The following is a 13,563-nucleotide window of genomic DNA, read 5'->3' as shown; positions in this document are numbered from 1 at the left end:
AGACAAGGGGCTTCGGGAAGTGAGGGAAGGATGCGCGGAAAGTTATTGAGGATTTGGGATAGGTGTCTTCTCTTAGGGCACCGACAGACATGAAGGATTGTAATGATTCCTCTTGATTGTGATATTTCCTCTTTATTCTTGGGGCTTTAGGTGTCTCCTTGGGGAAAGAGAGAGAGAGAGAAAAAAGGACGGGCTATGTAGGGAATAAGGGACCTGTTTTGATGCTTTGTAAAAAGTTAAAATTGGGGGCCTCAGAGAGTCGAAGGAGGGCGGGGAGAGGCATCCGTAAGGTCCGCGGTCGCTTTCTATGAAGTATTTATTTCCTCCCGCATCCCTTGGGCTCCCCCCACTGCTCCAATTTTCTAGCATCCTTCTCCAGGAACCCGAACACTCCCAGCCGCCCGCTCGGGGAGGCGTTGCCGACAGGCAGCCGAGGAGACGGGATTCTCGAGGGCGCCCGGGGCAGCGGGGCCCTGGAAGCGCCGGCCAGTCCCCGGCTTCCCGGTTCCCCGGTTCCCCAGGCGCCGCGCGCCAGCGGGCGTCTCTGGGAGGCGCTGGTTTCCGGCGCAGCAGCAGGAGGCGGTGCGGCCCAGGCCGGGGTCCCGGCCGGGACTAGCCGAGGGGCCACGGGGCTCGCACTGGGCCGCCTCCCGCTCCGCCCGCCGGGCCCCGGAACAGGCGCCCCGGGTCCCGCACGCCGCCCGCACCCCCCGCGCGCCCGCGCCGGCGCCTCTGCCGGTGGCCGGGGGTTATGAATGGGCGCAGCGGAAGCACCGCCCCCCCCGGACGTGACGCTCGGCCAATGGCAGCGCGGGCTGCGTGGATGGATGAGGTCAGCGCTGTCGTGTCGGGAATGGAATGTGTAAGTGTAACATTCAGAACCGGGTAACATTCGGCGACCGAACGCGGCGGTCGGCAGCAACCGCGCGGGGGCCTGGGAAGCGCCGCTCGGGGCCGGCACTATCCGCGGGGAGGACGCGCCGCCGCAGTCACCCAGCGCCGCCGCCTTCTGCCGGGCCGCCGCGCGTCCTGGGGGCCGGCCCCGCGAGCGCAGGAGTAAACACCGCCGGAGTCTCGGAGCCGCTGCAGAAGGGAATAAAGAGAGATGCAGGGATTTGTGAGGTTACGGTGCCCCAGCTGCAAGATGCACTAGCCGGCTGAACCCGGAGATCGGCTGACTTGTTGGAACCGGAGTGCCTGCCCCGGAGTGTGGATGAGTTTAAGTTGCTTTCCCGGGGCTCGTTTTCCACGGCGCCGAGAGGAATCCGAGAGGCAAGGAAATCACTTCGTCTTGTCATTGATTGGGCATCGGGAGCTTTTTTTCCCCCCTCTCTTTCTTTTCCTCCGTCTTGTTGCATGCAAGAGAATTACAGTCCGCTGCTCGCCCGCCCTGGGTGCGAAATATTCAGCCCCGCTCTCTCCCGTCTATTGTGCAACCCAAAGATGAAAGACCGAAGGGGAGAAAGTTAAAGAAATCGCCCACATGCGCTGGATCAGTCCACGGCTTGGGGAAAGGCATCCAGAGAAGGTGGGAGCGGAGAGTTTGAAGTCTTTACAGGCGGGAAGATGGCGGACTGGAGCTGAAAGTGTTGATTGGGAAACTTGGGTGATTCTTGTGTTTATTTACAATCCTCTTGACCCAGGCAGGACACATGCAGGCCAAAAAACGCTATTTCATCCTGCTCTCAGCTGGCTCTTGTCTCGCCCTTTTGTTTTATTTCGGAGGCTTGCAGTTTAGGGCATCGAGAAGCCACAGCCGAGAGAAGAGCACAGCCGTCGGAATGGCTTGCACCACCCGAGTCCGGATCATTTCTGGCCCCGCTTCCCGGACGCTCTGCGCCCCTTCGTTCCTTGGGATCAATTGGAAAACGAGGATTCCAGTGTGCACATTTCCCCACGGCAGAAGCGAGACGCCAACTCGAGCATCTACAAAGGCAAGAAGTGCCGCATGGAGTCCTGCTTCGATTTCACCCTTTGCAAGAAAAACGGCTTCAAAGTCTACGTATACCCGCAGCAAAAAGGGGAGAAAATCGCCGAAAGTTACCAAAACATTCTAGCGGCCATCGAGGGCTCCAGGTTCTACACCTCGGACCCCAGCCAGGCGTGCCTCTTTGTCCTGAGTCTGGATACTTTAGACAGAGACCAGTTGTCACCTCAGTATGTGCACAATTTGAGATCGAAAGTGCAGAGTCTCCACTTGTGGAACAGTGGTAGGAATCATTTAATTTTTAATTTATATTCTGGCACTTGGCCTGACTACACCGAGGATGTGGGGTTTGACATCGGCCAGGCGATGCTGGCCAAAGCCAGCATCAGTACTGAAAACTTCCGACCCAACTTTGATGTTTCTATTCCCCTCTTTTCTAAGGATCATCCCAGGACAGGAGGGGAGAGGGGGTTTTTGAAGTTTAACACTATCCCTCCTCTCAGGAAGTACATGCTAGTCTTCAAGGGGAAGAGGTACCTGACAGGGATAGGGTCAGACACCAGGAATGCCTTATATCACGTCCATAACGGGGAAGACGTCGTGCTTCTCACCACCTGCAAGCATGGCAAAGACTGGCAAAAGCACAAGGATTCTCGCTGTGACAGAGACAACACTGAGTATGAGAAGTAAGTGGCTTAGCCGATGGGCCTCAGCGGGTCAGCCCTGGGCCCTGCCCACCTGGTCCAGGTGTGAAGTTGGGAGATGGGGGTGGGGCAGGGGACCCCCCTCGGGTCCTCTTCCTTTTGCTCTGAGCCTGGGACTGAGCAGCCTGCTTCTGGTGTGTAGCTTGGAGCTGAGGACCCCAGAGTTTGAGCTCCTCGGGCTACCGGAAAATCCTGGAGCACTTTCCTGGGCCAAGCAGGTGACCATGTTCCCCTCTTGCTTGGAAAACCTTCAGGGTGATGTGTGTTCTATGAAGGGTGTGGGTTTGATCCGAGTTTGGAAACTGCACTTCACCAGTGGATCCAGGAGGGTGTTTGTGAGGATCTAGGGACTCGAGAGGCTCTGAATCCACCCACAGTCCGGGGACCTTACCCCAAGATTGATGCTTTATTTGCTTTTCTCACGAGCAGGGGGAGCAGCTTCCCCCGGAATTTTCCCACCCTTCAATTGTCATCTTTCCGCAAACCTTAAATTTGTGTTAGCAGTGGAAGTCCTTTAGTTTCAGCTACTAAACTTTCTGTGCCTGCCTCTTCCCTACTCCCAGATGGCGTTGACTTTTATGAAGGGAGACTGTAAACTGGTTAGGGCCTGTGATCTTGCTTGCATGCATGCATTCATTCATGTGTGTTTGTTGGCATGTATATATCCTGCCTCCCTAGGAGAAGCCGTTTTTAAAAAATCTGGGCCTCAGCCCCTCTGCTGTAAACTCCAGTTGCTAATTTAGATTTCCCTTTCCCTTTTGTCTTTATCAATTTGCATGTAAATCGGAGACTGTTACTCTCTGAATGCGCTGTGAGATGCCTCTTTACCCTCTGGAGTGAAGCAAGTTTTGTCCAGTTGCTAAGTAACTGAGTTGGAGACTTTGTAGACCTTCTCACTCTTCCTTTTCCTTCCCAGTGACGGTAACTGACACACTGGGCTTGGGGTCAAAACTAGTTTCTCGGAATCGGCTTTAACCTGAGCTTGGAGGGTCCGTTTCCTCGTCGATGGGGTGGGAGCCCCAGACTCTCTCACTTCTGTCTGGCTGTTAGAGAGTTAGTGAGCTCCTACAGTGCATTTCCACGTTACGCCAGTTAAAGACCAGAGCAGCCGTGTGCTACCCAGGCAGGAAGGGGAACCTCTCAGCTGAGTACGAGAGGAACTGGCAGAGGTTGGCGGATTTTGCAATTGATTCATGAAATGCAGAATAGGGGAAACGCTTTGCAGAACTGATTGGAACAGGAAGGGGCGTGGTGGGGAAAGGACCCTGAAATGAAAGGTTTGATTGTTGTCTCTGGATTTCCTCAGACACTCGGGCCTCTGTAGGAGTGATTGGAAGGGAAATTCAAGTCCTCCTGTACTTGATCGTAGACAGTGAAGGAGAAAGTATCAAACACTGGGATTCCCCAAACCCCAACACCTCTTGCTTTTCGAGCATAAGCAGAGCCCGAGGCTGTAGGGTCCATTATGAATCTAAATTTTCCTCTGCTTTGGGGGCAGTTATGTGTGAATGTTGGGTGCAGTTGCCATGGATTAAAATTTTCTCACAGAAGAAACAAACTGGTTAGTAATGAGCGCTTTGTTTGCACGACATTTACATTGACCTATTCCTGTGGGTGCTTGTAAGAAAAAAATGCTCCTAGCCTTTGAGGAATTTCTTTGTCTGGTTTATGGTGGAGTAACTCGAGATGAAGTCTGACCTTTCAGTGTCTTCTAAAGCAGTCTCACCGAATTTTGTAGAAGGATCATGACGGTCTTCATTCCTCTAAAGGAGCTGGAGGGGAGATCTTAAGAAATTTGAATTATACGTTTATTTGGGAAACACCCTCAATCCGATACAACAGTCATATCTGCTTTACTCTCCTAGTCCCAAAATAAATCGTCTACATTCTCTGCGGAAGGTTTTTCTAGAGATTTTTGGCAATGAGGGAAGGAGGGGTTGGTTTCCAAGAAACTTTAATTTTTGCTAATTAAATTTCACTAATTTTTTGACCTCTTTGTCGTTGCATCAAGAAATCAGACACCCACGCCCTTGTTTTGGTTTATGTTTAAAGACCACAAGGGGTCAGGCCCTCAGGACTGAGTCTCATCTGAAGAGTGGCATTTAGTGAGGAAAGCAAGTTGCCTCTTTCTCCTGAGCAGGGATTTCTTTCAGAGACACTTCTGGATTTTCTTCATTCCTCTTTTGCATACTTTCCAGCTCTAACCTTGTTTCATGGGACGGGATGGTGTTGCAGAACGTTTATATTCATCGGCCTGCTTGCCCTGGAGTTTTAACTTCTTCCTCTCACTGGGTTATCTGAACGCTTTATCTCTGAGAAATGGTGCTTGCAAACATGTTTGCCTTTGCCGTTGACTTTGGAAGATATGAAGAATGAATGAGCTCTGAAATGTGAGAATGCTCACATAGCAGGCAACCTGTCTTGTGCTCTGAAGTAAGCACAACTGCTGTACTTTGCTACTTCTACGGATGTTTCCTGTAAGTCAGCTGTGCGCGTGTCAGACGCAGAACTCCTCCAATCAAATGCTAATCTCTTCCCAGGGTTTTAGAGGAGGACATTGCAGTTAGGTCTATAGAAGTCATCTAAGTCTGACTTCTCATACTGTCTCATGGTGTGACTTCTGATTCATCACCTTGAACCTTAGTTTATCCTTTGGTGGAATGGGTTTTCGACTGCTTTAGGGTTCTCTAAGCGTTCATTTGATAATGGCTTATAAAAACAGGATCCGTTTTCATCTACTTCTTTTCTTTATTAGCAAGTGCCTATGATTTGGACTTAGGGGGTCTGATAATTAGATTGAAAATTTATGGTATCATGGCCGAGTTAGGATACTATAGAATATGTACAAGGGTATCAACTAAAAAAAAAGTTGCTTTTAGCGAAATTTAGCCTTATGTGACAATAAATGTTTTTAGTTGAGGACTTCTGTTTCCACTTCACTTTTGTGAAAATCAGACATTTACTACTAAAGGTATAGAAGAACTGCGTGGAATGAAGGAAAAGACTTTCTCTTGTAATAGAGCAATATTTTCAACCCAGACTTCCAGGATTATATTAAAACATCCATTTTTATGACACCCATAATTAATTTTCATCAGTTACATATATTAACAGATGTAGATGACACGGGCTAAACTAAGTTGCTGCAGTGATTACATGATGTGTAATGAGGCTTTAGAGAAATTCTGTTTTACATCTCTTGAGCTTCTTACGCACCCTTACAGAATTACTGTATTTTTGCATGAACTTCCTAGTGTAGATCCCTTCAAAGGGCATTACTGTGAAACTTCAAATTTGGCTTTCTGAAATAGACGAAAAAGAAGGAAATGAGAGGTGGCTTCTATCTTGGACCCCTTTGAGGAAAGTGGTGGAGAATATTTTAAGCAGCTCTTCTGGGAACAGGCAGGATTCTGTGCAGGCCTTTTGGACACCTTCTCCTGTGTTTGTTGAAGCTGTACCTCACAATCCTTGTGTTTTTAAGGGTCTTGAAGGTAAGTGATCATTACAACTTCCAAACATCCTCATTTTATAGATGTGGAAACTGAGGGATAGACTGTTACAGGGATTTGCTTAAGGTCAGAAAACTGTTTAGTAGCAGGGGTAGCCCTAGAAAGCAGGCCTCTGACTTTTTCTTCTTGACCTACGGTATTCCATCTTTAATTAGAGACACACCTGAAAGCTCTCCAGCCACTGGAAGGTCCTTATTGATGGTGTTTCTTATGGGATTTCTCTTGGAATCATTCGGGAAGCTGATAAAGACTTTGGACCAACTTTGTGAAAAAAGAAAGCACATACATGCATACTCTGTCATCTAGTTTTAGGGGTTGACACACAGCCGCTACTAAGGGCATCGTCAGACTTAAGAACTTTTGCTCTAGGGCTTACATATTTCTTTTCATTGCCAACTAAGGTGGAGGTCCCCGGTGCTGTTTAGTCTAAGTAGGAGTTTTGGGGACTTTTCAGTTTGGCTCCAGTGAATTTTGGGAATAGGCTGTGAATTCACTGAATGATAAGCTGAATTCAAATGTATTTATAGCAAAAAGAAAATGTGCACAAGTAAATGATGATGTATTGATTCCCCATTTTTCTGAACTATATTCCTAGACACGTTGAGCGAGTTCGTGATCCAACAGGGAGCCTTGGAGGAATGAAAGTTGGAAATTGTGCTTCTCAGGTTTTAAATGTAAAAACATTAGCACCTTTTTCCCACAGGTGTATGATAGCACAAAAGCATTTCTAAAATAAGCCACATAAGCACAGTTTTCTTTTTTTTTTTTAACACACATATGTGCTCTTTTTTTTTTCATTTATTTATTTTTGGCTGCGTTGGGGTCTTCGTGGCTGTGCATGGGCTTTCTCTGGTTGTGGCGAGCGGGGGCTACTCTTCGTTGTGGTGCGCGGGCTTCTCATTGCGGCGGCTTCTCATTGTGCAGCACAGACTCTAGGCGCGTGGGCTTCAGTAGTTGTGGCGTGTGGACTTCCGTAGTTGTGGCATGCAGGCTTCAGTAGTTGTGGCTCGCGGGCTCTAGAGTGCAGGCTCAATAGTTGTGGTGCACGGGCTTAGTTGCTCCGCGGCATGTGGGATCTTCCCGGACCAGGGCTCGAACCCATGTCCCCTGCACTGGCAGGCGGATTCTTAACCACTGCACCAACAGGGAAGCCCAAGCGCAGTTTTAAAATAAAGCTAGGCCCAGACCTAGACGAATTTTGAAGTTAGCATTGTGTCTTCTTGCACTGAGGTTCTAATTCTTTCTGTGCCCCTCCCGTCCCCAAGTTTCTCACCTTCTCTGATCTTGCTTTCTGGAGGGCTCCTGAGAACCTCATTTACAAGGAATCCCTAAAGGTTGAGGTTTCGTGGGCTACTTCTAGGGACATTTGCAAGTTGATTGAGTCTAGTTCAAAAAATGATGGTTGAAAGTGGAATCTGTGACCTGAGCTGGGAGCCGGTGGGATTTTGTCCTTCAGAGGATGGCTTGCTATGAAGGCTTGGGCAGGCCCCACCAGTGGGAAGCCACCATTGGTCCCCCTGACTGTGACAGCAGCTTTGGGTGGCACCGACTTGGCCAAAAGGGGAGCTGTCACGCCCTCAGGTGGTGCTTGTTCTCTTTGTCCAAAGGCCTGTGGATGTGCCTCCCCAGAACCCGCTGTTAGAAACACCTGCTGACAATGACCTTGAGCACACTAAGGTCACACCAAAGGTTGTGCTTCATAGGTCCTGGCTGCTCTGCTCACAGCCACCTTGCCAGGTGTCTCGTCAGGGCCATTTTAACAGGTTTGTAAGCTGAGGCCAGCTCGGGTGAGGTGGATTGGCAAGGCTGCACAGCTTGTAAGTAGCTGAACGGAGGCTACAGTCCAGGCTTTCTGGTTCCCATTCCTCTTCTTTCTCTGAGGCCCGCTGCTCCCTCATGACCGTCACGTTTCCACACAGCCTCTTCAGAGGGAACCCGTCAGGCTCAGCGGTCACTAGACACTGCAGTCTCCTGAGAGTGTTCGTGTTTGGATGTGAACACCATGAGCTTAATGACCGACTGGTTTTCCTTCAGAGCTCTTCCGTCTGTGCCCAAGTTCCTTTAATGCACAGGGACTCCCTCAAAACTGCAAGATATTTGTCCAGTGTCTTATCTGAAGTCGCCTTTGTTAGCTCATTTAAGCCTTTCGACAGCAGTGTGTAAAATCCCCACTTTACAGATAGGAGTTAAGTTGGGAGCCACGGTCACATCTGGTGAGGAAATGGTGGTGTTCAAACCAGGCATCTTGGATGTCGAAGACAATGCTCTTTCCTCTAAAAAAATGTGACCACCTTAAAGAATCAAACAGAATTTCTACCTGTTCACAGTTTTGTATCAGTGAGTTTAGTGTGATATGGGTGTTTGTAAGTCATATCTTTTTTTTTTCCCCCTACTGCTTTCCTTTATAAACATACTTCCCAATGAAAAAATTTGGCTAAGAGATGTGATAAAGACGGCCCTGAGTTGACACTTAAACATCGAACTCCTTCATCTCGTCCGTTCAGGGAACGTTATAACTTTGACTATGTAGATTCTGCCTTTCATTTTCCCCTAGAGCTCTTCTCAGAAAAGTGAGGAAGTGAATCATATGTGACCTTTGCCCTCCTGATAGCACCTTGCAGGGTTTGCCCTGTACTAGATGTCAGTGAACCCATGAGGTGGTGCAGGAGTGACCGTTGCCCCAGGTATAAGGTGTGACCCTGTAGAAATGGGAGACCTACTGGAAGATTCCATTTCTGACAAAACGGGCCAGGTTTCTGGAGTGTAGCATACCACTGCTCCAAGGCCCTGAGGCTCCCTGTAGAAAAACAGTGGTTAAAAAATTATAAAAATTGTACAGAGCCTCTGCAGAAAATTAGGAAAATGCAAAAGAGATGAATATGAAAAGAAATTTCTTCTCTAGTCCCGACAATGAGAGCTAACCACTATTATTAAACTTCAGTAGTTGGCCTGTTATAACCCATATATACACCTCTGTGATTGATTATGTCATTCTGTGTCTGCATATCCAAGTACCTTGTATAGATATGTTAATTATTATTTAATTAATAGTAAGTAGTGAATTTGACACATTTTCCTTAAGTGTCTTGTTTGTGCCAGACACACAGGTGTTGGGGCTGGGGCTGCCCGGAGTGAACAAAACAAAACAAACTCCTGGCCGTTCTAGTCTGTCGGTTTTATAAAGTTAAAGTCCGACTTTAAATGTATTTTTGCATGTTGCTTTTTTCTTAACATTATCTCAGAGCTTCTTCCTCTCCTACTAAAGAGGAAAATCCTATTAAAATACTAAAGTAAGATTTTTTTTTTTTTGTGGTACGCGGGCCTCTCACTATTGTGGCCTCTGCCTTTGCGGAGCACAGGCTCCAGACGCGCAGGCTCAGCGACCATGGCTCACTGGCCCAGCCACTCTGCGGCATGTGGGATCTTCCCTGACCGGGGCACTAACCCGTGTCCCCTGCGTCGGCAGGTGGACTCTCAACTACTGCGCCCCCAGGGAAACCCTAAAGTAGGATTTTTAATGGCTGCACGGTTCTTTTTAGTAACTCATGGCTGTACCATAGGTGATTTGCATTTTCTTAGAGATTTGTTTCCCATCTTTTCTTTTATTATACATAAGTCTGTGATGAATTTCACTGTATTGAGGATTTGTTTTCTTCTTGACTAAGGTCTCTCTCTCAGAAAACACAGCACTTCCTCCCTCTTGACCCACCCCCCCCCCCCCAGTCCCTTTTGGAGGAATAGCAATTTTTGAGGTGAGTCTGAGCACCCATTTAGCAAAGTAGCCAGCATGAAATGACTGCTTAGATAAACATCTGTAGGTGTTAATTGGTCCTGCGGCTGGGGGTGGGCGGGGGAGGGGGTCTTTGAAGCTCCCACAGCTCCTTCCCTTTGAAGTTTCATTTTTGCTGGAGCCAGAAACCTCTGTGTGTCTCTTACTGAGGCAGACGCTTCCTTCCTCCGTGCCTTCTACAGCCTCTCCTGGGATCTCAGAATCTGTGGGCCTAACCTGGGTAGGTGTCAGTTTTGTAAGTTAGTTGTGTCAGCTGCTCAAAGCCCTCGTCTCTTTTCTCTTTGGCTGTTGAGTCTGCGGTCCTTTGGAGGTGAATTGAGACAAGTGGCTTTACCTCTGGGCCATCCAGGTCAGGTCTGGGATTCTAAGTGCAAATGAGGCACTATTCTAAGTGATTTAAAAACCAAAGACAGAGGGAATTCCCTGACGCTTTCACTGCCAAGGGCCCGGGTTCAATCCCTGGTCTGGGAACTAAGTCCTGCAAGCCTTGCTGAGTGGCCAAAAAAAAAAAAAGAAAAAAAACCAAATAAACAAAAAAACCAAGACAGAAAACAGAGTGAGCCAAACTGTTTACACCTAGTTAGACTTTCTTTCCTATTGTAATTGCTTTGAGCAGCAGTGAGATTTGTGGAGAAACACTTCCTTGTTTTGTGTAGCCTCTTGTTTTCTGTGAAGCCCTTTAGGAGAGGGCGATGACCCTGGACCAGGGAAGTCACTGACCCACACACATTCCTGGACTAGGTGCTGAACCTTTCAGCCTCATTTTCCACATCCGTAAGTGGGGATCATAACACCTCACAGGGTCGTTGAAAGATTGAAAGGAGGTAGAGTGGGTAACTGCTTGTAATGCAAAACCTTGTAAACGCTAATGTGCTCTACAAGGTGGTGGTGTTTATTAAAAATCATCTTCCTGCCATTTTCTAATCAACCACAGGGGTTTCCTTAGTTTTATAACTTGGCTCTTTACTAAGCCACAGAAATAACTGCTCACCTCTTTCTTGATACTTAATCCCCAGAAAATTGTGGTAGATGCCCTGGAAGGCTAGCCATTATTTCTGTGGGCTGTGGAAAGACCTAGATGGGGCCTTGGAGCTTGCAGGTGGCCTGGGGCAAAGGTGGGAGCAGGTGGAGGGTGGTCTCAGGCACTGCCTTGACTCTGCATCCCCCAGGTTCCCTGGATGACTGCTCTAGGCATGCAGGTTATTGCTTTTGCAAGTGACTTCTGTGCTGCATCGGTTGAGGGTGATCTTCGGAAGGCTACCTCGTATGAATGGGCTGGTTCCACAGGCCCTTAGGTTGCAAAGAGCAGAGTATCACTCAGGCCACCTTAAGTCACAGGATTTATTGTGAAGGGACATGGAACAAAAACTGCACTGGAACTTTTCCAGTAAGTTCTCAGGACCCAGCACAGTCACTTGGGTCTGCTCCTTTCTTCCCGCTCTGGACCTTCACCTCTCCCCAGACTGGCACCTCTGTCGCGGGGAGTGTCTGCCAACTACTGGCCAGTCTTTCCTGAATTCTCTCCTGCAGGCCCTGGAGGAAACCAGTCTGATTGGCTTTACTGGGGATACTTACTCCTTCGGGGGAGAGCCACTCCTATCAGGCCACGTCTCTGGGTCTGGTGGTGACCTCATCAGTTGAAAGACTGCCCTGTCACATTGTCATTCTTGATTGAATTGGTGGCCATCCTTTTGCAAGGAACAGCCTAAAGTTGCTTCCTGAAACGGCACTGTGGTTAGGGGAAGTTGTCTGTGGCAGGCACTGTTGAAGGCATATCCTGTTGGCACTGACATATTTGAGCCTGGTTGATGATAATGATGATAGCAACTAATATTTCTTGAGAGTGTACTGTGTGCTGGGTAACGGGCAGTATCTTCTTTAATCTGTATGTCCACCCTAGCAGGAAGATACTCATTTGAGATGCAGAACGAAGTTCAGAGAATCTTTAAAAGTGACTTGCCTAAGAGCACACAGCTGGGACACAAACCGAGGGCCGTCTGACTTCTGAACCCGTGTTCTTCGCCATGGCATCGTACCGCTTCTGCACAGCTGGAACTGATGTCACGAAGACCACACACACGTAAACAACAGTGTGATTGATTTATAGGGTATCACTTGTGTTTCTCACCTAGAATTTATTTCATCTTACTGGAGAAGAGACAGTTCTAACCAGTGTGGTAATCTGGTTTCTCAGCCCGCGGCAGATTCAAAGCCGTGAATTTAAAGAGAGAGGGATTCTTGCAGGCAGAGCTGGGAAGAAGGGACAGTTGGCAACCCAAAGGGAAGGAAGCAGGCCAGAAAGTGATAAAATGTAACACCCAGAAGAAGTAAAGAAGCCCTGCAATTTAAGAGCAGCTGGCCCAGAGCCCGAGTGTGTCCTACGGACTCCCCAGAAGCGTGCCTTTGAGTCTCGCCACCTAACACCGTGCCTGTCACCAACCAGAGCTTCTGTAAATATTTGATAAACTGTACGGTGGTACAGCACTGACCGGTGAGCCATCTCTTATGTACACTGGCCTTTGTTTAAGAAAGTAGAGGAACAAATAATGAACTTTGTAACTTTTTTGATCCCTATGGTTAAAATAAAATATTTTGGTGCCCCCTAAGATAAGCTCTCCGTTTGAAAGCTTATCTACCAAGCTTAGCAAGTTCCCCGAGGGCTCCGGATACAAGAGGTAGTTACATCCTTGGAGTCTGCATCAGAGTTCTGGTATTTGTTGCTAACTCAGATTTCTGGGGTTTTATAATACATATCAATACTTGAATGAGAAATATAAAGTTTTCTGGTATTGTCATGTGGGCCTGTGATGCTAGTTATTCTTGACCGACTAGTGTTCCAAATGACTTGGGCCCTGGGCTTCGGGAAAGAGTAGCCGCAGGTGTGGAATATGGAGGCTGGGAATTAGAGCAGGGGAGGCGTCCCTAAGGGGAGGAGGAGCCTCTAGTCTGTTGCTTGGAGGCTGCCCTGGTAGGTGTGTTGGGGCACATGTCCTGCTTTTTCTGCATTTCTAGGGATGCCCCGGATGGGAACTGATGGGTAGAGATCTGGAATGGATTTCGCATGTCCTCTATATATTCCAACACCCTGACAGATTGGTGGAAGTCATCCACAGCACCACTGATAAAAATAGGACCATGCCACTATCCTAGTTGAACTCACCCTGGAGGCTTCTCCTAATTCATTCCCACACTATGAAGGTGGGGTTGGTCCGGCTCTACCTGCCTTTGCATCCCCAGCCCCCTGGCAGAGCCTCATTCCTCTTTCTCCTCCATTTCCCCACATGCCCTCTTCTCTCTCTCAGAAAACTGTCCCCCAGCTTCATTTCATTTCTTCCAGTGTCACTTCCTTGATGCCCCAGGCTTGGTCACATTCTCCTGTTAATGGGCTCTTATAGAACAGTTAATACTTGCCACGGCTGTGTTTTTTTGTTTGTTTGTTTGTTTTTCCGGATGCGCAGGCTCAGCGGCCATGGCTCACGGGCCCAGCCGCTCCGCGGCATGTGGGATCTTCCCGGACAGGGGCACAAACCCGTGTCCCCTGCATCGGCAGGCGGACCCTCAACCACTGCGCCACCAGGGAAGCCCACGGCTGTGGTTTTTTCCATTTATTTAACTCTCTGTTTTTCTCTCTCC

At 48.4% G+C, this 13,563-nt stretch overlaps 1 protein-coding gene across 1 annotated transcript in view; it reads left to right on the top strand.

Moving 5' to 3' along the window:
• Nucleotides 1–884: 884 nt before the first annotated feature.
• The window catches only part of EXT1 (exostosin glycosyltransferase 1), a 300,041-nt gene continuing 287,362 nt past the window's right edge, over nucleotides 885–13,563 (top strand). The window contains 2 exon segments of the mRNA XM_032610228.1: nucleotides 885–1,755; nucleotides 1,758–2,613. Of these exon segments, the coding sequence (XP_032466119.1) occupies nucleotides 1,653–1,755; nucleotides 1,758–2,613 (959 nt within the window). The 5' untranslated portion in view covers nucleotides 885–1,652.

The sequence above is a fragment of the Phocoena sinus genome, chromosome 17 (assembly GCF_008692025.1).
Source record: "Phocoena sinus isolate mPhoSin1 chromosome 17, mPhoSin1.pri, whole genome shotgun sequence".
NCBI lineage: Eukaryota > Metazoa > Chordata > Mammalia > Artiodactyla > Phocoenidae > Phocoena > Phocoena sinus.
The sequence above is the reverse complement of the archived record's forward strand: the minus strand, read 5'-3'. Positions and strand labels throughout refer to the sequence as shown.